The sequence below is a fragment of the Lutra lutra genome, chromosome 1 (genome assembly GCF_902655055.1).
Source record: "Lutra lutra chromosome 1, mLutLut1.2, whole genome shotgun sequence".
Lineage (NCBI taxonomy): Eukaryota > Metazoa > Chordata > Mammalia > Carnivora > Mustelidae > Lutra > Lutra lutra.
Window position 1 is genome coordinate 46626912 of NC_062278.1, and position 21439 is coordinate 46648350.

The 21439-nt window shown below is 35.0% G+C and overlaps 1 protein-coding gene and 1 long non-coding RNA gene across 4 annotated transcripts in view; both read left to right on the forward strand.

The window, feature by feature from the left end:
• The first annotated feature begins 89 nt into the window (after positions 1-89).
• LOC125095955 (uncharacterized) lies at positions 90-2351 on the forward strand. The gene is made up of 2 exons (XR_007126016.1): positions 90-191; positions 259-2351. It is a non-coding gene; the product is annotated as an uncharacterized LOC125095955 (long non-coding RNA).
• Positions 2352-7154: 4803 nt separating this feature from the next.
• ARL6 (ADP ribosylation factor like GTPase 6) overlaps positions 7155-21439 on the forward strand; it is a 49311-nt gene continuing 35026 nt past the window's right edge. For all 3 annotated transcript variants that reach the window (XM_047722539.1, XM_047722546.1, XM_047722556.1), the window contains exons 1-4: positions 7155-7562; positions 10223-10372; positions 16925-16986; positions 17433-17501. In XM_047722539.1, coding sequence (XP_047578495.1) covers positions 10250-10372; positions 16925-16986; positions 17433-17501 — 254 coding nt within the window. In that variant the 5' untranslated portion in view covers positions 7155-7562; positions 10223-10249. The remainder of the gene's footprint in view (positions 7563-10222; positions 10373-16924; positions 16987-17432; positions 17502-21439) is intronic.

Sequence of the window (21439 nt, forward strand, 5' to 3'; positions counted from 1 at the left end):
ATTACTAATTCTTTTCATTTCTAAGACCTATATAAAAAGAATTGTCAAAAAATACATTGAATATTGGACAGTCAAAACATTTTATACATATCGACTAATCATTCTCATTAATAAAAGTTTTTTCTTCTGATATTATTAAATGTGAAAAGTTTATATAAGATGGAGATAAAAAGAATTGAGTTAAAAGAAGAGTAGTCTTTGGTGCAAAAATAATGAATACTGTTATGCTGAAAAAATTAAAAATTAAAAAAAAAAAAGAGTAGTCTTTTAAATCAATTTATGCTTTTATGCAATTATATAAATTTTACATAGTTTCAAATGTTTAAAATGTGGTATCTGCATATTAACTTTATGTTATATGATATGATGTCAAAGTGCTTATATTCTTTCAAGGACATTGCCTTCTCTTTTCAGTTGTTACAAGTATTAAAAAAAAGAACCGTTTATATATTATATTTCCATTCAGTCTCATAATGCTTATAAGTTTCCAGTTCTCAAAGAGTTAAAGCCAAATGCCAAAACACAGTGATTAGAAGTTATTATTTCTGAAGTTATTTATTTTTTTTATCTAATACAGTTCAGATGTCTCATAAAGTCTGCCGGAGAAGGCAAACTCTTAGTTTCTCATGATATACAAAAAGAAAATCTTATATTGGACTTTGTGTATTCAAAATAGTGAACATATATTTTTATAGTTAATTTTCACTACTTACTGTTTATTCAGTTTTTTAAATTTCACCAGATGGGATACCGCAAACAAAAGTGAAAGGCCATTCAATTTTTGTACAAACTGCTTTCAGAGTCTCCAAAAATCCCTTTGAGGAAGCAAAACATTCCTTTTACCCAACTTACAATTTCTCTCTACCATTAAATAAAGTAATTAGGTAACTATAGTATAATATAAAAAATAACAACAGAGCATGATTTCTCCAGTCAAAGGTCTGACACTATGAGAAACAGATATAACAAAACAAAAGAAAAAAAAATTAAAGGAAGTTCTATCTGTTTGCTGGTCCAAAATTATATAATTCCTAAATTTTAAGATTAGCATATACTGATTTACTTTATGTATATTTATCCATAAGTTCATTTGTTCCAATAACTAATGTTCGTTAAACACTGTCACTATCAGTGTCCTGTTTCTAAGCAGTGAAAATACAGAGTGATGAAGATAAGCAAAAACCCCTGCCTCATGGAATTGATCTTCCAGTGGTAGAGATACACAATAAAGAAATGTTATGTTGATAATTAAAAGCAATAAAGTTACATAGCATGACTGTGGTTTTTACATTAAATGGTAAAAGAAATTTTCTCTGAGAATGTGACATTTAAACTGTTGTCTGAAAAGCATGAAGGAACCAGTCAAGAGAAGATTGGAGGCAAGAACATTCCAGGCAGAAAGACCAATTTAATGTGTGTGAGTTTGGAGTGTTTGAAGGTAGAGAGAATGGTGTGCTTAGTACACGGCAGAAGAACTGAAGGAAGGCAAAATGAGAGCAGTGAAGGAACATTTATGAGGCTACGGCAATAGTTTAAGCAGAAAAAGAAAGTTGGCTTTTGTTAAAGTGGAAGTAGTAAAGATAGAAGTGGAAACTGGGCTATGTTTGAACCCAGGGCTTCCTAATGAATTGGGTTTGAGGTCTGAAAAAGGAAGAAAAATCAAAGATAAATTATATTATTTGGGGAGTGAGAGACTAAGCACTAGTGGGGAGATTCGGGTTTGAAGGGGAAAAATCAAGAGTGAGGTTTTAGCTACATAATGCCTGAGATGCCTGTTAGATATTCAAATGGAGAGAACATGTATATAAAAGAGTTCCAAGGAGCAATCAGGGATAGACATCAAGATCTGGAAGTCATTAACATATAAATGATGTTTAAAATTTTGAAATTACCTGGGGAAAGTCTATAAGGTAGAGAAGTGGGCTGCAATTGAGGTCTAAGGCATTTCCATTTGTGGAAATTAGACGGAGAATTGGAAGTCAACCTGGGACACTAAGGAGTATAAGGTAACGTAGAGAAAAAAGAAATCCAACTGGTCATCTGGATTAAATGTTTATAAGTAGCCACAGATTTGGCACATGGCAGTTATTGGTGACCTTGACAAGGACAGTCTCTATGAAATAGTGTAGTCAAAGTCTGATTGAAGTGGATTAAGAGATTGTAGGAAAGCTGGTGGAGTCAATATCTATAAACAACTTTATCAATAAATTTTACTCTAAGAAATGGGGCAGTAGCTGGAGGGAGATATGGAGTCAAGAGAGGTTTTTGGTTGTGTGTGTGGGTGTGGGTGTGTTTAGAGAAAAGATGCTAGAGTGTATTTATATACTAATGAGAATGATCTGGTAGAAAGGTGAAAACTGCTTATGATTATGCAAGAGAAAATATAATAATAGAAAATATCCTGAGAGATAGAAGGGTTAGGATTCATAGTGTAAGTAGGGAGATTAGTTTTCAATAGAAGACAAAACTGCAATCGGAGAGAAGACAAAATTGCAGATAGGTTGGTAGATGTGTGGTAGAAAGGTAAGAATGTTACTATGTGAGTAATTCTATTTACCATTGACATAAAAGTCAATATGCAGAATGGGAAGAGTATAGATTGGAAGAGAGGTATAAGTAGTTGGAAAGGGGAAAAGTGAACTATATATACATATATATGTGTATATATGTATGTATATGTATATATGTCTACGTATACACACACACACACACGTGCATATATACATAAACACAGTGAGCAGGTATTTGTGTGTATGTAATACACCATGGGGGAAAAGATGTATAAAATATTTTAAAGCCATTCTTACTGAATATTTTTGAGACATCTTATTTGAAGGACCTGAAATAATTCTTTGCTTTCAGAGGACTCTAGCGTTCTCTTTTCCATAATGTAGAGATTAAGTGAGGACTTCTCAATGCCATACATACATCTCATGTTTTGTTATTTATTTTTGTCTATTACAGAGTAAAAGGCAGAAATATTTTGTAGCTATTCTAATTCAAAACCTATGAAAATTAAAATTAGTTTGATCTCAAAAGATGTGTATTATATACTCAAGCTGGCAGTTTTCTTAAAATACTTTTTTGGGAGAGTTTTGAGCCCCCATATGAATTAAAAAAAAAAAAGGCAAACAGGCTCTAATCATTTAGTGAAACAATACTTTTGTTTTGTTTTGTTTTCATATGAAAATCATCAGGACCATCTGTCATTTAGGAGAAACACATGGGCAATATGGTTGTTTTGTTCATTGTGCCCTCTCTATCCTATTGGAAGGATGTGATCTCTTAACTGTGCTTGGATCTTTATTTCTGGATAGGATGTATGTAATTCAATGTGTTGAATGTATAGGTGCATATGGATTTGATGTAAAATTAGATTGTGATTAATGGAATAAGATTGCTCTCCATTCTTTTGCTGTTTTAGCATAGACAAAAATATAAAGATGTATGTGTACATATGAATATGTATTTGATTAAACACTTAATATTTAAATGGCCATGTCAAATATTAAATGGTAGATGTCGACAGTTGCAGTGAATTCAAAATAAAATAGTTATAAAACTTTGTAGCACAAATCCTAAAAAGTTTAATACTTAATAGTACATTTAAATAAAATACCTAGATAACATCTGTCTAGGTTGAGGCATTTAATCTCTCATAGAGCAATATTTGACTAATGAAAAACTGCAGCTGAAAACGTTTCTCCTTCCTATAAGTATGAATATGATTTTTAAAATGTATCTCTCTGTAACCTGTCATAAAGTTAATTATCACTAATTATGGATTTAGCAGTGTACCCATCTCCTCTTATAAAAGGGGGAAAAGATCTATTTGTGAGAATAAGGAAGTACAGCACCGTATTTTTTCTCTTTGTTATTACTGTTTCTCTTTGGTATCTATTTAGAGCTTCAATATATGCCTTCCACTCAGGTTCCTTACACAGACTATGTTCTCTTTTCTGGTTGTAAAACAAGATTAGAGAGAGAGAAACGCAGTAAAAGGGTGTTAATTGAACTGCAATCCTACCTATTATCTACTTTGCTATAGCAGTGAAGTAGTCCAGACTTACTTCAAGGTGGTATTGTTTTCATCTTATAAAAATCTACTGTAATATTACAATGTTCCATGTAAATTTTCATGTGCTGGCATGCTTACAAGTAATAGTGTTATAGAATGCTCAGCTCTCAATGAGGGATTGTTTGTGGTTAATTGCATTACATACATCATCTATCTATTTGCTGAAAGAATATGGTGTTCAGCAAAACTACCTGCTGAACAACATAATAAGATTTTTGTACAAAGTACAAATTACTAATTATTGTATTTTATTTTTCTATGATTTCCTAAGAGGCATTACCAGGGTCTTACAGATGGAGTAAGCCTGTTTATTAAAATATCTATTAGCAAATAAAAGTAACAGTTCTGGTGGTTAAATCTGTGACTTTTTTGTACTGTTGTATTGATGAATATTAAATATAATTTATTTTTTAATCTCTTAAATCTAGATGCTCTTTAGATATATAATTCTGGATGCAAAATCATAGCTGTAATTTTTCAAAATAATTAACATCATTAGTGTCAAGTCAAAAAATCACATAAATCACTATAAATGGATACACATTTTTGTAGTGATTTAATATTGACAAACTATTTTGTGAGCTTAAATGAATTGTTCATCGCAGAGGTAATACTGTACATAAATTGCAAATGACCAAAAAACATACATAATGTCCGACTATTCATGGCTTTATGCCTCAGCACTCATTCCAAAAATGTGCAATAAATTATGAATCAGGGATTTTCTATATTCTTTTAAAAGCTGCTGGTAAGAAAATACATAAAAAGTTCCTCAGTTAATCAGAATAGTGTTGTAGTCATCATCTTAGACTTAACTCTTTTATAATTCTTCTACTACATTTCTTAAAGCTGGTTATAAAATACCTGAAATTTCCTTCTCTTATACAAGTATTTTAAGTAGCCTCAGAAAATTACATGCCATTTTTAAAGCTTCTCACCCTTATAATAAAATGAAGACAGCCAAACTAACTTATTAAATCAAGTGGAATAATTTTTATGCTGAGCTTTTCAGTACTCAAAAGCAGTTTCAGTTCACAAAGTACCAAAACGCAGATTCAACCATATGAAATATTTGTTTTTAAACTTTTACATATTCTTAAAACTAGCATTTTCTATGTTATTGAGTACACTGTGGGTTTAACTATTTCATCTCTAATGATAAGCCATCACATCAACTACACTTATCTAAGATAACAATTTACTTAGCTATTTTTTTGTCAAAGAATTATGTATATGGCTAAATTTACTGAAAAATTGGAAATCCAATCTCCCAATCAGATTTCTAATTTTCGCCAAATGTTTTGTACTAAGCAAAAATAGAAAACCTAAGAGCAGAAAAATACCAACTCCAAACAGGAAAAAATAAGTCTGTACACCAACATTTCCTGAAACATAAGATTTCTACTTAACTCTAAGAAAAAAAAAAAGTCATATTCAGGCTACAAGGAAATTAGCTTCCAAGTCTCATCAAAATGAATCACAAATGCCTGACACAAAGAAATCAGTACTTCCCTGAAAATGGATTTAAGTCAGAAGTTAATGAACCAGAATATATATTTTTTTTAAGATTTTATTCATTTATTTGACAGACAGAAATCACAAGTAGGCAGAGAGGCAGGCAGAGAGAGAGGAAGGGAAGCAGGCTCCCCGCTGAACAAAGAGCCAGACGCGGGGCTCGATCCCAGGACCCCGGGATCATGACCTGGGCCAAAGGCAGAGGCTTAACCCACCGAGCCACCCAGGTGCCCCATGAACCAGAATATTTAGGAATTGGGTCAAACCCTATCCATATAATAAAAATTTCAGGATAAAGGAAAACAGGAGCTTATTTACTGAACACCTACTATGTGCCAAACAACATACTTTTTAAATCTATTCAATCCTCAAAACTACCAAATGAGATAGTGTATTTTTGAAAGTGAGGAAGCTAAAGCATGGAGAAGGGTTAAATGGCCTAAGGTCACACAGTTAGGAAGAATATATCCATACTCCCAATTTTTTTCAAGGACATTGTGAACATTTTGGAATATAGAACTATTGGGTTTTTGTTAGTTTTAGACTTTCAAGAGTCACTTACCCAGAACCATACTCTTTTTCATTGTAAAACAACCACTGTTACAAATTTGGAAACATAACAAAAACATCCCCCTACAATCATCCACATAAACACTCCCCTCATTAATTTTATATAATTCTTGTAGTCTCTTTTCACCGTCCTAGTCCGCTTAATAGGTAAAATAGGCCAAAGATCAGGCAGGGTGGTAAAAACATAACCCTAGCTAGTGTGTGTCTGTTTGGTGGAGGTGGGGGGGGGTGTCCCATACTCTTGGCCAAAAAGGAAACTGTAGATGAAAATTTAAGAGGGTTTCATCCATGAAAACCACTTATTGGTGTGGGTGGTGGAAAGGGTGAGGCTAGGTAGGTTGAACGATTATTCCAAATGTAGTCTGTCCCTTGGAAAGCGAGGTTATAAAAATGTGGAAAAATAAGTAAATCTAAATATTTTCAACTGGCGTATCACTGCTACAATAAAATCAAAGTGCAATTTTTAAAAGGTAGTTAACGTTGAGCATTCAGACTATTCTCTTCCTGACCACCTACGGATTTGATTCTGGGGACAGTAATCTCATCACCGATATGGCTAGTGTAAATCTCTTTAGGCGATCACACAGCTAAGCCAGGGTACAGGCATACTTCCTCTGCCAAGTCACGCTTCCGACTTTTCACACCAGTGTTATCTCCACTCCCTACCCACAGTAACAGTTTTCAGGACTCCAGGGTCTGTGACCTGTAAGACCTCGGAAAGCCTCCGTGGGAGGGCAGCGGGGAAACTGGCGCACGCGTGGCCAGCTGTGTTCTTCGGCCGTTGCCACCACGCTCTGCGCGTGCCCGGTAAAAACGCAGAGGTACTTCCTCGCCCTCCCCAGCGTGATGGAATTGCAGATGTTTTCCTGAGAGTCTGAGAAAGACGTGGGCGGAAAAACGCGCACGCAGCAAACGCGACGCCAAGCATTTCCCAGCAGGCTGTGCGCATGCCTACAACTCCCATCATGCTCCATTTGGGACACCGCTTCTCTTCGCAAGAAGGCGGCCGTTCACCCCGCCACCTGTCTTCACACCTTTAATACTACTTGGTGTGCCTCTGACGTTCCCCGGAGGTCTTCAATCCCGTAAACAAGAGCACCAACGCTACACTCAGAAGTTCAAGGAGGCGTGGCTTAGGGACCGGAAGAACGTCCGGTTGTCAAGGGAACCCCACGCGCCTGGGCGCCGGCCCAGCCACTGATGCTCCCGCTGAGGCACAGGCAGTCGGTTCACCCAACTTGTAGAACCGGCATTGTTCAGGATCAGGGATTCTTACAGAGGCGGCATAGAGACGAAGGCTGAGAGACGCTCGATATTTATCCCACGAACGGATACGAACGAGTGGTCGGTTCCTGTTCTCTTCAGCCTCTGGGCTCGCAGGATTAACTTCAAAAACCAGGTATGCTTTCCCGCTCCCTCCGCCCTTGTTTTGTAGCCAGCGCCGCCGCCACCACCGCTCCTGTCGCATTTTGGAATTGCACTTTGCTCTTTACTGTTTTTCACTCCGTACCGTTGTTTCTAAAGTGTAAGAGGTGGAAAAGGACAGAGGATTTATGCGGTTAGTACTAGGGATCTCAGAAGGCTCATGGTTTGGGCGAATTTGTTCGGTTTTATCACCGCCCAGATTTCGTGTTTTTATTTGGTGTGTGGGAAATGTTTGAAATTTCATCCTCAAGAACAAACACGAATAAAAATGTTTGAAGTACTAAAAATGTGCTATAATTCACTCTAGGAACTTTTTTTTTTTTTTTTAAGTTTACGCAGTACCATTCATGGTGTGTTTCTTTGCCCTGCTACTGTCTGCGGCTTACTACCTTCCAAGCTCTTTACTGTGGATAACATCCTAATTCTTCAAGACTTTTATGGCAGCAAGTAATCCTTTAGAAAGCAGTTTCTCAGATAACAACCAGGGGAATTTGATTGGCTGGTGCGCAGTAAAACAGTAAGATAAGAAAAAATTAAGGATAGAGCAGAGCCAGATTGAACCCTAAAAGCTGCACGTGGACTTCGTTCTGAAAGCCAGCTGTTCTCAGTAGTAACTGTACATCAGAAATACTGTGTAGTTTTTTTTTTAAATACTGATGCCCTAATCCCATCACCAGAAATACTAATTCAATAGTTGATTCCAGGGTGCAGCCAAAGTTGCGAATCATGGCTTTAGGCATAGGGAGCTACATATAAAACTTTATCTCCCATTGTGCGCAGAGGGCATGGTGAACAAATGTGGAGTGGCTTAAATTGTTATCTTTCCTCCTTTCATACATGGGAAAAGTAAAAAGTTATAGAAATGTATGATTACTAAGAAATAGAAAGATATGTGTATAAGGCTATAATTAACATCTTTTAGAACAATTGACTTCTAAAGTGTATGTCCCAAAATATTTCATTAACAAGCATTAGTTTTAATAATCCATGAAAAAGGGCTGGAAAAATCACAATCCAGTGTTCTTTGGAAAGTGAATATTCAAGTATCAAGTGTTTGACAGTCAGTGCTTTCTAGTGGATGCCCAGAGGATGATGATGTGAGAAGTGGTCATTTTTTTTTTTTAATTTGTTCAAAATTGTATGGAAAATGGAAAACAAGATTTTTTTAACAAGTTAACGTATAATGTATTATTTGCTTCAGGAGTGAGATATTATCTTTTTATCAATATGTTCAGTACAATAAATAACAAAGTGAGGATAGCAAATCTACTTTTGAATTAAAGTAGTCTGTGTAAGTTATTTCATGGTTTAGAAGGCTAACGTATTGTCGATTCTACAAATGTTCCTTAAGCTGAGATTTAAAGGAACGGATTGAGTGAGATTTGAGTCTCCAACACAAGGAGAAAAGTGGTACAAATGGAGAACCTGAAATCAAATCCACCCCTTAGATAAGACAACTGTGAATCTCTTATATGCCCCATGCTTTTGTGGGGCACTGTGCCTGCCCTTTTCTGCACATCATTGAAATTTGGTTTTGAAATTTCTCAGTATGCTCCCCCAAGGGGCCTAAGCAAAAATCCACGATGCCGCTTCCTTTTGTGAAACATTGTCTTGGAAACCTCATCATTTAAGTTGCTGCAGCTTCACATCCTTCAAGGTATGGGCCTTGCTTAGGATAGTGTGAGGTAAAAAATACTGAAGGAGTTGCAGGATGACAGGCTCCTGGAACTTTAGATGGAGAAGAGAATAAATCAATCAAATTAGATGAATATTTAGAGAACTTTGAAAATGGTGGTTAGGAGAGTAATGGGAAATATTTTGGACATAGGCAGATTGTAGTCATTGCTGTAGCAGTCCCTGCACCAGTTGAGGGATGGCAACAGCGATATCTCTCTTCTCCCATGATAATGTTTTGGGGAGTGATGGACCCAAGGGGAACCCCTTTGGAAAGTTTCATTTGGAAAGTTCATAGCAGGTTATGAGCAAGTGATATTTGTAGCAATATAGTATATATTAAAGTAAATATATCTGTTAATATTTGTTTTGCTTGATAGAAAATGCAACTTAAACCAGATATAATCAAGCAAACAAACAAAAACAGTGAATTTAATATTTATTGCTTCAGATTATTGCATAGTACAACAATGGGGTTGGCTTCAAAAGATTTATTTAGCTCAAATAGTGTAACCAAAATCTTAGTTTTTCTCATTTCTGATCTGCCTTCTATTTTCTGAACTTTAGCATTTGGCTCTACATGGACTCCTTTGCCCATACATTGTTCCGGATTTCTAGAAAGGCTGCAGATACTTTGAAGATCACAAGTGGCAGACTCCATGTGATACTGAGTTTAACAATATTTTCATCTTAAATATTATAATTTACCAGAAGACATATACAGCTATTTCAAGGGCATTGCTCTTTGTGTTGCCTAGGGATATAAGCTGCCAATCTGCATTTCAGATAAGGCTCCTTTGTGCTAATCAGCTTAAACTTTGTTTAGTAAATACAATGCTACATTAACATGGCTTTTCTGATTGTGTCTTTAAATTATTAATTTTTTTTATGATCATGCTTATATTTTCCAGATCTAAGTTGCCTGTGATTGATATATCTTTTTTACTTTCTAATTTGTAGCTGGTTTGTAAATATTTGAATCACATTATGGGATTGCTAGACAGACTTTCAGGCTTGCTTGGCCTAAAGAAGAAGGAGGTTCATGTTTTGTGCCTTGGGCTGGATAATAGTGGCAAAACAACAATCATTAACAAACTTAAACCTTCAAATGTAAGTATCCTTGTTAGATGCTTTATGTATTTTCTGTTAGAGAAAGTTAACATGCAGAATTATTTTGTTTGCCATCATTACTTCATATAGTCATATTTTGAAATCCTATTAACCTTGTAGTACCTTAAAGTAATAAATGTCAGTCAGACATAATTTACAGTGTATTTTTGCAGATATATAGGTGAGTCTTGATTATTTAAGCTGGAATATTTTCCAAATGTCTTTTTTTTTTTTTTTTTTTTTTTTTTTTCCTTAAAAAATCCTAACAAATTTGTGAAATTCACTTTTAGGTAGCATTGCTTTCTTTTTGGCTCCCTCTTTACAAGAGAAACAAAACAGAGGGAATGGTGAATCATTTTTATGGGTTCAGTGGATAATTAGCAGCTTCCCAGGAGTGTGGTATGCATATCAGTGATAGTAAGCAGAATGACTTTCAGTCATTTAAGTAATAAGTATATGAACATGTAATTTTAATAATTGAAAAATAAGTAAAGCTAGCACATTCAACACATGGTACATAGAAGTGGGGTTTTTGCTACATAAAAAGAAAACCCTTATAACAGTAGACTAAATAAGATAGAACCTTCTTTTTCTAATCTAAGTAAGTCCAGTGGAGATCTTCCAGGGCTGGTAGTGCAGCTATGTAGTCAGTCATGAGACATCTGGGCATCTTCTGTCTTCCTGTCCTGCTGTTCTAAGTGCCCCGTTTTCATCTTCAAGATCTTCAACATGGTCACCTTGGTTAACTGTATTCTAAGTCACAGGGAGGAGAAAAGAACAAGGAAAAAGAAGATGCCCACTTGTTAAAAATAAGCCTTTTTTAAAGAACTTACCCAGAAGCACCAAGTAATGATTCCTAACTTCTATCTCATTGGCTACCCCTATCTGTAAATGAAGCTGGATTTTTTTTTTTTAAGATTTTTTAAATTTATTTATTTGACAGAGAGAGCTCACAAGTAGACAGAGAGGCAGGCAGAGATAGGAGGAAAGCAGGCTCCCTGCTGAGCAGAGAGCCTGATGTGGGGCTCGATCCCAGGACCCTGGGATCATGACCTGAGCCGAAAGCAGAGGCTTAACCCACTGAGCCACCCAGGTGCCCCGGATTTTTTTTTTTTTTAAAAGCAGGTCATACTGCTGCTTCCAAAAATAATAGGGGTCTTATAAGTATGGGAGAAGAGGAGGATGGATATTGGATAGACAACTAACATTTACAGTTGTAAATACACTTATTTAGGCAAAAGCCATTAGTGAATTAATGAAAAATGTAGAGTGAAAAAATAATATAAACTGCATACAGATAGGGCAGAAACTAAGAAGCTGATACTGTTAATGACTAAATGGCTAGAGAATGGGAAATAATTGCTCCTAAATATGGTAGTTGCCTCCAGACAGTGTTTTGGGTTGGGCAGAATAAGCAGCCTTACTACTCCATTTTCTTTTGCAGTAGCTTCAGTTTTACCTTTGGAGATTGCTCTGAAATACAAAAACACCATTCTCTCCCCCCCGCCCCGGTCATTATTCCCTTCTACATAGAAGTGTTTACCATATAAGAACAGCTAACTGCTGGTATATTTTCAGGTGGGAGTTAGTGTGAGATGGTCAGGATAAGAAACCGAAAATGGATTTGGAAGGCAATTTAGGTGTTTTAAGGAGTTCCTCAGCTGAATTGGGAGTCAGCTGAGGTATGCATGCTGAAGTCAGGCAAAGATAAAAAATATCAGCTTTATTTAATTTTGGAAGGCAAGGGTTAGGTCTGTTTAGAGGACTTACTAACACTCTATTGTATTGAGATTGACCTCCCAAAACTTTGGGGTTTCCTCCTTGGGGAAAGATCCTACTCTTCTAGAGTCATTTCTTGTCTAAGATCAGATGAGAGTGCGTGCTTGTGAGAGGCATATGGCACTCAAATGAGAGAGTAGAGAGACACAGAACCAAGAATGCTCGGTTCTGTCCCACAAACTGAGCAAAGGAGTAATTCTCTACCCATGGAGAGGAATAAATTGAAGGAGGTGAGTTAGAGAAATACCATTTAATGAAGTTTTTTCTATATGTGAAATAGGGAAAAAAGGTTAAAAAAGCCCACATACATTAGAAATCTATCTCCTGTCTCCGGCCATACCACCCTGAACGCGCCCGATCTCGTCTGATCTCGGAAGCTAAGCAGGGTCGGGCCTGGTTAGTACTTGGATGGGAGAAATCTATCTCCTGATCTAGGTGATTACAAGAAATTTATCAGTTCTTAAAAGGGAGATAAAGCATCCTACACAGTTGAATGGGGTCCAGAATTGAACTTAAGAGAACAGTGAGTATATGTTTAAAGTGGAACTATACCCAATTGTGCTTTGGCCCATAATCAGTACTGTAGATCACCTATGAGCAGATCAGGCTGGGTTAATGCTTAAGAATCTCAGTGACTGATGACCTGAACTTCTGTAGGTAAACCTATCAGCAGTAAGCAAGAGTATAAGGAAGTATTTTTAGGTAAGGGCCTATTCTATCAGAGGGGTTTACATTTTACATTTTTCTCTACATTAAGGAATTGCCTCAAAAGTAAAAAAAAAAATAATAATAATGATAATAATTTTTTAAACTAGTCTTGGGTGGCTATGGGTTAAGTGTCTTGATGCTTGATTTCAGCTCAGGTCATGATCTCAGGGTCCTGGGATTGAGCCCTCTGTTGGGCTCTGAGCTCAACACAGAGTCTGCTCCAGATTCTCTCCCTTTCCCTCTGCCCCTCCTCTCTCTCTCTCTCTCTTGCTCAAATAAATAAAATCTTTAAAAAAAAAATTACTGGGGCGCCTGGGTGGCTTAGTGGGTTAAGCCACTGCCTTTGGCTCAGGTCATGATCTCCAGGTCCTGGGATCGAGCCCTGCATCGGGTTCTCTGCTCGGCAGGGAGCCTGCTTCCTCCTCTCTCTCTGCCTGCCTCTCTGCCTCCTTGTGGTCTCTGTCTGTCAAATAAATAAAATCTTTAAAAAAAAAAAAAATTACTCTCAAATAGGTAGAAAATAACTGAAACCGGAGCCACCATTAATAGCCACAAAATGGTGCCATGGTGGCTCAGTCAGTTAAGCATCTGACTCTTGTTTTTTGCTCAGGTCATGATCTCAGGGTCGTGGAAGTGAGCTCCATATTGGGCTCTGTGCTGAGCGTGGAGCCTGCTTGGGATTTCCTCTCTCCCTCTCCCACCCCCTCACCTTTCCTTCTCTTAAAAATAATATATAGCCACAAAATGGACCAGTTCCCAATGTCTGCTGTACTCAAATTGGCAGAAATAACATTCAAAAAACAACATAGAAATTACAGTCTCTTTCCATCATCCCCAATATTATAGTGCTTTTCCAAGACATGGTTATTACCATAGGAATAATCTTGGATATGAATGGGAATACCTTTCTTCTCTGAACAAGGATGTACTTTTAAAGACATTTGCTCTTATTTTTTAACTTACTTAGGGATTTTTTTTCCATAATTTCTTTTGTCAGGTCTAGGGATTTGGGTCAGAAAGAGGAAATACCATGTACTCTGTCTGTGATCTTAAAATACTCTAATACCCCCATTTCAGACTGGCCTTGTGACCTCTTAACCCTGTCTAATGCACCACGTTAGTTAGGGAGAGCCCGCAGGAAAACCTGGGTACACAGCCAATAAATAAGGCTTTTTAATTAATCTTCCAATGCTTTGCAGCATCCCTGTTTCTCTATTATCTCTGGTAAATTATGGAACTAGCCTAGACTTGCTATAGGGCTGTTTTAAGGGGATCACCTATTTTCTGATACCACTTCCTGAGACTTAATCTTTAGTCTTTAGTCAATTATCCTGTCTCCACAGAAAAATTGACCTCTAGATCCTGAGAGCACAGTAAGTTGCTTTGAGTTTTTTTTCTGTTTTATTTTGTTTTGTTTTTGTTTTTAATTTGGTGCTGATAACCAAAAGACCACTTGAAATAGAATTTCTTAAAGACCTCAAAACTTCTATCACACAGGTATAGATAAAACACTTGTTTCCTCCATGTATCTGAACTGAAGAAATCTCTTGTGAACTTACATCCACTATTAGAAACATAATTTTTAATGAATTAAGTTAATTACAGAAATCTACAATGCAAAAAAATTCACATAACTCATTTTATAGTTATGTCTCTTATTTTTTGTGGGTAAAATCAGTTTCTAGATAACTAGATACTTCTGGACCCAAACTGGCTTTAGGCTATCTTAATGCTTATTTATTGTCAATGTATTGAGGTTGCTGGTGTTTTCTAAACTGATGAATGAGGGTGGGGAGGCATTTTAACCTGATGACTCAGGAATCTGGTCTTAAGTGTATTTTCTTAGAAATGTACCTTATAAGTACCTTTTTTGCCCAATTTGCATTACCTCCCTTTGCCAGCATAAATCCTGTCATACTACCACATCATCCAGATTTATGTTCTCTCCCTCTCCCTCTACCCATCCTCCTGCTGATGTGTACTCTCTCTCTCTCTATCCTTAAAAGAAAAAAAAAAGTGATGGGAAGAAAGTTGATTAATTTTATCCTTGTTAAGTAGAACAGCAAGTTAAAGGAGAAGCTCTGGAAACAAAAAAAGTCTGTGAAGAAGTTGGGTGATTGTGGAGAGGCTAGGCAAGTGTTCTAATTACATTTCAGTGAAGATAAGGCTACTATTTTGAGGTATATTTTCTGAGATTTCTTTAAACATTTAATTTCCCCACTTTTTTATTACTAGTATTTTTTTGCTAATAGTAATAGCTGGTGATTTTATCATAATTGTGATCAAAATCAAAAGTCAAAACAGTGGAGTATTTTGGGACAACAAAAGTTAGGAAACTATTCCAAAGTTTTTTGTGCAGTGAAGAAACCGTACCATAAGGACTGAGGCAGGAATCTGAATGGCAGGAAATAAATTCTAATATAAACAGAATGATATTTTTGGAAGAATAAGGCAGCTCACAGGATGGAAAGAAAAGCTGAATAAACAAGCTTTAGAAAGGCAAAACCAGGCATCTCCAGGGAGGCCTTTTCACTACTACATTACTTCTAAGGTGATTAAGTTTCAGTGACTTTTCAGCTACTGTCTTTTCATTTGAATTTTAAATTTTCAGAAGTGGACTACCAAATTGAACATAATGGTTTGGAACAACAATTTACCTTCTACTCCTGTTTTCACACAAATGCAACATGATGAACTAAAGGTTTTTTTGTTTTTTGTTTTTCTTTTAAAGTTGTACTGTGGCTGTATAGAGAAAATTGGAAAGACTAAAGTTAATGACAGTATACTTACGGTATTTGTTTAGTATTTGCTGAATATGTCCAATGGACCAGATACTGTGTTGAGTATATTGCATTCAGTAACTCATTTAATTATCATGATAACTTTACAAGTTAAAGATAATAATAGATTTCACATTTGAGAAAACTAAGGTTTGGAGAAGTTGAGTAGCTAGTCTAAGGAGGCACATTAACGATTAGGAATAATTAGGTTTTTGTAGTAAATCAAAGCAAGAAATGATAAGGGCCTGAACTAAGTTAGTGAGATAGGACCAACTTGAGAATGTTTATATAAAAAAATGTAAGAAAAGGAGGAGTCAAGAATAACTCATAGGTTATCAGAAAGTAGATGGTGTTTTTTATTCAAAAGGAGGAATAGTTTTGATGGTGGAAGTGTTAGGAGGCATTTGATGTCTTGTCAGTTTAAGGTGTTTTAATTGCCTGTGGGACTTGCTAACAGATCTCCTGGTATACTCTTGCCCCCTTGTAATCTCTTCTCCATACAGAATTCCCCACCATGGCCTTCAAGGCTCCACGGCTCTTTGTTACATATAGCTGTCTGCCTTACTCAGTACGTTTTAGACATACAGGCCTTATACTTTGCCTGAGTGGCAAGTTCCTGCTTGCATTAGGATCATTGTACTGGCTAATTCCTTTGACTGGAATGTTCTTTACCAAGATCTTGTCATAACTTTTCTCCTTTTTCATATTCACTCTTGGGTCAGATATGACCTCCTCAGAGAGACTTTTTCTCAGCATCCTTTGCCCATGCCCCAAACCATCTCTCCTACCCCACTGCCTCCCATCCCCAATTCACCTTTCACTGCACCTAACACTGTCTGAAATCATGTTCACTTGTAGTTTACTTGGTTACTGTTGTTTACTTTCTCTAGATAATAAGCTCCATGAAAGCAGGGACCATGTAGATTCATCATCTAGACATGAGAACAGTCCACAGTAGCATATATAAACTCAATAAGTATGTGGTGAAAGATTATAAAGTCCTATATGTGAACTCAGAATGACTCATGAATCCACATTACAGCTATGGGAACTTGCAGCAAGCCACAAAATGTGAATTAAGACATAAACATTTCATAATTAATAAACCTTAAACTTCTGTAAAGAATTCACACACAGTGATCCCACTGTGAAAATTATAGTTTTGTTTAATTGTCATCTCCTCAGTGACAACTTTTAGAATTGGAAACCTGGATGCTTTTTTTAGCCCAAGGGAAAATTCATGTTTTGTAGTTGCAGATTTCTCAATTTATCTTTTCTCTTGAAGGCTCAATCACAAGATATAGTTCCAACAATAGGATTCAGCATAGAGAAATTCAAATCATCCAGGTAATTCACTTTATTATACTTGTGACTAAGAAGTTGTGGGTGAAAATTGATAATATTAGATCTACCTAGTCATTCTTTCTACTCTTAGAAAAAGTAATTTGTTGTTTCAGAAGTCCATAGATGGTAAATTATTTGTACCACTACCTCTGGATTATTTTTTAGAATTTAGACTTTAGACAAACTCTGATAATCTCACTAGCAAGGAAAGCATCTTTTTTTATGTGTTATTCATTACAAAATCATTTATATTACAAAATTTGTTTTGTGGGACTCATACTTGAAAATTGGCTCAAGTTGAATATTGTATATTCAAGGGTAGTTTCTTTGAAAACAATTTAAAATTTTAAGTAAAAGTGATACCTTAATTTATATCTTATAATGTAGTCATGGTTTGTTTTGTTTCGGTGTTTGGTTTTGTTTTTTTTTTTTTTTTTTTTTTTCTGTAGTTTGTCTTTTACAGTGTTTGACATGTCAGGTCAAGGAAGATACAGAAATCTCTGGGAACACTATTATAAGTAAGTATGTTTATAAGTGTTGGTTAACTAGGTGAATGCATTTTAATAAAAATGATTAACAAATTCAAAGGATTACATGGGCTAGGTGTCACTATTTATTTTTCATGTAATTTAAGCACATTTTCTAATGAAAAAGCGAAAATGTTTTCTAATGAAAAAGTATAATCATAGTTCATATTGTTTCTCAGATTCTTCAGGCCATTCATAACCTTGCATCTTTGCATATACTTTTCTCTCTGTTTTTAATGCCCTGTTCTATTTTGTTGCAGTTTAAAGTTAATATAGTCATGCTTTAGGGTTAACTCAGAAGTCACCTCCTCTGTGAAATTCCACCATTTTGCCTAGTTCCCAGTGTCCACATAGTATTTTACCATACTATTTATGTCTTCAAGTCGTGTACCATAGCTACCTCTCTAACGAGGGTGTGAACTGCTCAAGAGCAGGGATTATTTCTTATTCAGATTATTTCTTCAAGGTCAAGTATGATGCCAGACATATAGATCAGTAAGTATTTATTAAACAAATTTAGTTAAAATAACAGTAGTAACTAACAGTTGATCCGTTTGTTCTAAAAGCAGTTCTAAACAAGTATTTTTCAGCATATGCTAATAAAGTGCTCACTAGTTACTTCAGATTAAGAATGGTCAAGTTCCTAGTACCCAGATTATTTTGCCCTCTCAGGATCTGTGTGTGGTAGTAAAACGAATTCATTAATTGTTCATATTGCAAGGACTCTTCATGTAAAAGCAATGTAACTTACTTTTGGAGTCTGAAACTTACCACCAGTATCCCTTGATTAATTGCCCTTCTGTCATTAGAAATTCTTGCCTTGGAATGGTTATGAGATGACTGCCAGGTCAGATTTTAATTTTTATTGAATAGTTCTTTCCTGCTAATGTGGGAACAAACCTTGTGATTCCTCAGCCAAAGGAGATTTTTTACAGATATTCTTTTCAATGAGTGCTTTAATAGATTGAAATCATGTTTAAATTGTACAGATCTAGAGGACCTCTGAGATACAGAGAAAAGAGTTCTTCAGATTTGAGAGTCAGTTTGGTAAAGGAAAAGTGGCATGTTTATGGTACCTTACATTAAATTCTCTGGGGAAATGTGAATTGTTTTGGGGGGTTTTTTGGATTTTTTTTTTTTTTTTTTTTTTTTTTTAAGAAACCTGAGTTTTCAGTTTAGGATTTTTTTTTTTTTCTTCCTCCAGTTAGTTGATAATTCTTTTTTATTTAAATGTATTTATTTTAGGGCGCCTGGGTGGCTCAGTGGGTTAAGCCGCTGCCTTCGGCTCAGGTCATGATCTCAGGGTCCTGGGATCGAGTCCCACATCGGGCTTCTCTGCTCAGCAAGAAGCCTGCTTCCCTCTCTCTCTCTCTCTCTGCCTTCCTCTCCATCTACTTGTGATCTCTCTCTGTCAAATAAATAAATAAAATCTTTAAAAAAATAAAATAAAATAAATAAATAAATGTATTTATTTTAGCTACTATTTTAAAAATAACATTTATTTTAATTACAGATAGCAAAAACACATAGAAAATAGTTTCAAGAAAAGGAACCGTTTCAGATTTTAATTCCTTTTCCTTCAAAACCTTACTGGAAGAAATTAATTAGGAACGCTGTAGCTAAATTGTAGGTTGAATAGTGAATATGGTTACTATGGAGACATCTACAATAATAGTCTATATCTATCTTTTTCCAATTATGAAAGAACAAGTGCATTTTAATCGATTAGATCGAAAGAGGTTAAAAAGATTAAGTCTACTATGGCAAAATAAGTCACTTTTATGGTGGGAATGTAACATCTTTGTCAGAGAAATTTATCAGTATCTTTTAAAATGAAAAATTTTATTGCTCTCTAGCCTTATTTTTTTTCCTTGAAGAAGTATCCTATGACTAGCACTTGTGGACAAAAATATAGATAGAAGAAAATGTTTTGAACACTGTTTATAATGACATATCTCAATTATAAAAAGAATATTACTACTCTTAACAAAAATATGTACTTGGTATATGTAGAGAAGAAAAATAATTTAGTGGCATGTGTACCAAACCATTAATAACATTTGTTTTTGGAACACTAAGATTTGAAAGGAAGTTTACTTTGTTATTTATTTGATACTGTAACTTTGATTATTATATAATTATTGCTATTATCTTTATAGTATGGAAAAATAAAGTATAAAATATAAGGAGTACACATTTTTTAATATTTAGAAAATATAGAAAAGAATATAAAATTTTTTTCTATAAATCTCACTACTAATAAATTTACCATTGTTAATCTTTTTGTGTTTTTCCTTTTGAAATATAAAATATATACTTTACATAATTGAGAAAAGAGTCTTCTAAATTATGTACCACATACAGTTTTTTACCCTGCTTTTTTAGATAACATTCAATGATCAGAATAAATCAGGAAAAACATACAAAGAATATAACTAATGACTGGCTGCTTATTATTTTTTCATATGCCTATGCCTATTTTTTAATCATTCTGTTTTTGGACATAAAAGCTATTCTCAGTTGTTGAAGATTATAAATAACCCTCCAGTTAACACACCTTGCTGCATAAATCTTTGTCATAGTTCATGTTTCCTTAGCATAAATTCCAGAAATGTAATTACTGGCTCAAAGAGATTGAACATTTTTAAAAGTATTGGCAGATATTTCCAATCATATCTGTTTCTGTGGCTACAGGTAATGTATGACTGGTGATAACCTATATTCATTTTTTTTAAATGATAGAAGAAAATGGTACTCAAAAGTGTTTTATTTTTTATATTCATGTAATTGCTAATGATATTGAACTTTTAAATTCTTAGTTTGTGAATGGAATAAGTGATTCACAGAAATAGGTAAAAGGCCTAATAAATATATGCAAAAATAGTGAACTTTATGAGCAATTAATGAAATACAGTATAAAATATTATGTTGGGGGCGCCTGGGTGGCTCAGTGGGGTAAAGCCTCTGCCTTTGGCTCAGGTCATGATCCCAGGGTCTTGGGATTGAGCCCTGCATCGGGCTCTCCGCTCAGCAGGGAGCCTGCTTCCTCCTCTCTCTCTGCCTGCCTCTCTGCCTACTTGTGATCTCTCTCTCTGTCAAATAAATAAATAAAATCTTTACAATAAATAAATAAAATAAAGTATTATGTTGTTAGAATGACAAAAATGGAAGAGGATGTTAAGAGCCATGCTGGAAAGCGGGTGAGAGAAGTACTGGTAGTATAAATTGTTAAAGTATTTCTGGAATACAGTTTGTCAATGTTTACCTAAAACTTTAAATTTTGTATGTATTCCTAGAAATTCCTAATTACAAGTCTTAAGATATCTAGAAATTTAAAAAATGTATTTAGGAGGATTTTTATTCCAAAGTTTTTCACAGTAATAAAAATTAAAAATAATCTCTAGGTTCACAGTATTTGATGACATATCCGTGCAATGGGATATTTTATAATCATTAAAAGAAAGGTGCAGAGGGAATCAGTGATTTTTTTTAAGTACCACTGTGATCTGTAAATGAATCCTTAAGCCATTTCAGTGACTGGTTTTCAGCTTTAAAAAAATGAAATAGAATAAAATAAAAGCTATTTGTAAGTATTATTTCTGGAAACTTATTTCAAATGTAGTTACATATACTTATGTGTTTACTGCATCCTAATATAAAATGTATTTTTCACTATGGTTATGATAAGAAATATTTGAGAAAACACTGGTATAGAACTTTAATATTTCATTAAAAAGTAGTTCAAACTATACTGCAAAAAAAGATCAAGGAAATGTATGTGAGAAAGGCAGGGTATAAAACAACAAGATTCCATTTAAGTACAAATGTAGGTACTCCTATGTGAATATACAGAAAAAAATGACAAAATTGATTTACCCGAGAATATTAATAATGATTGCATCTGTGTAATAGGATTATAATTTTACTTA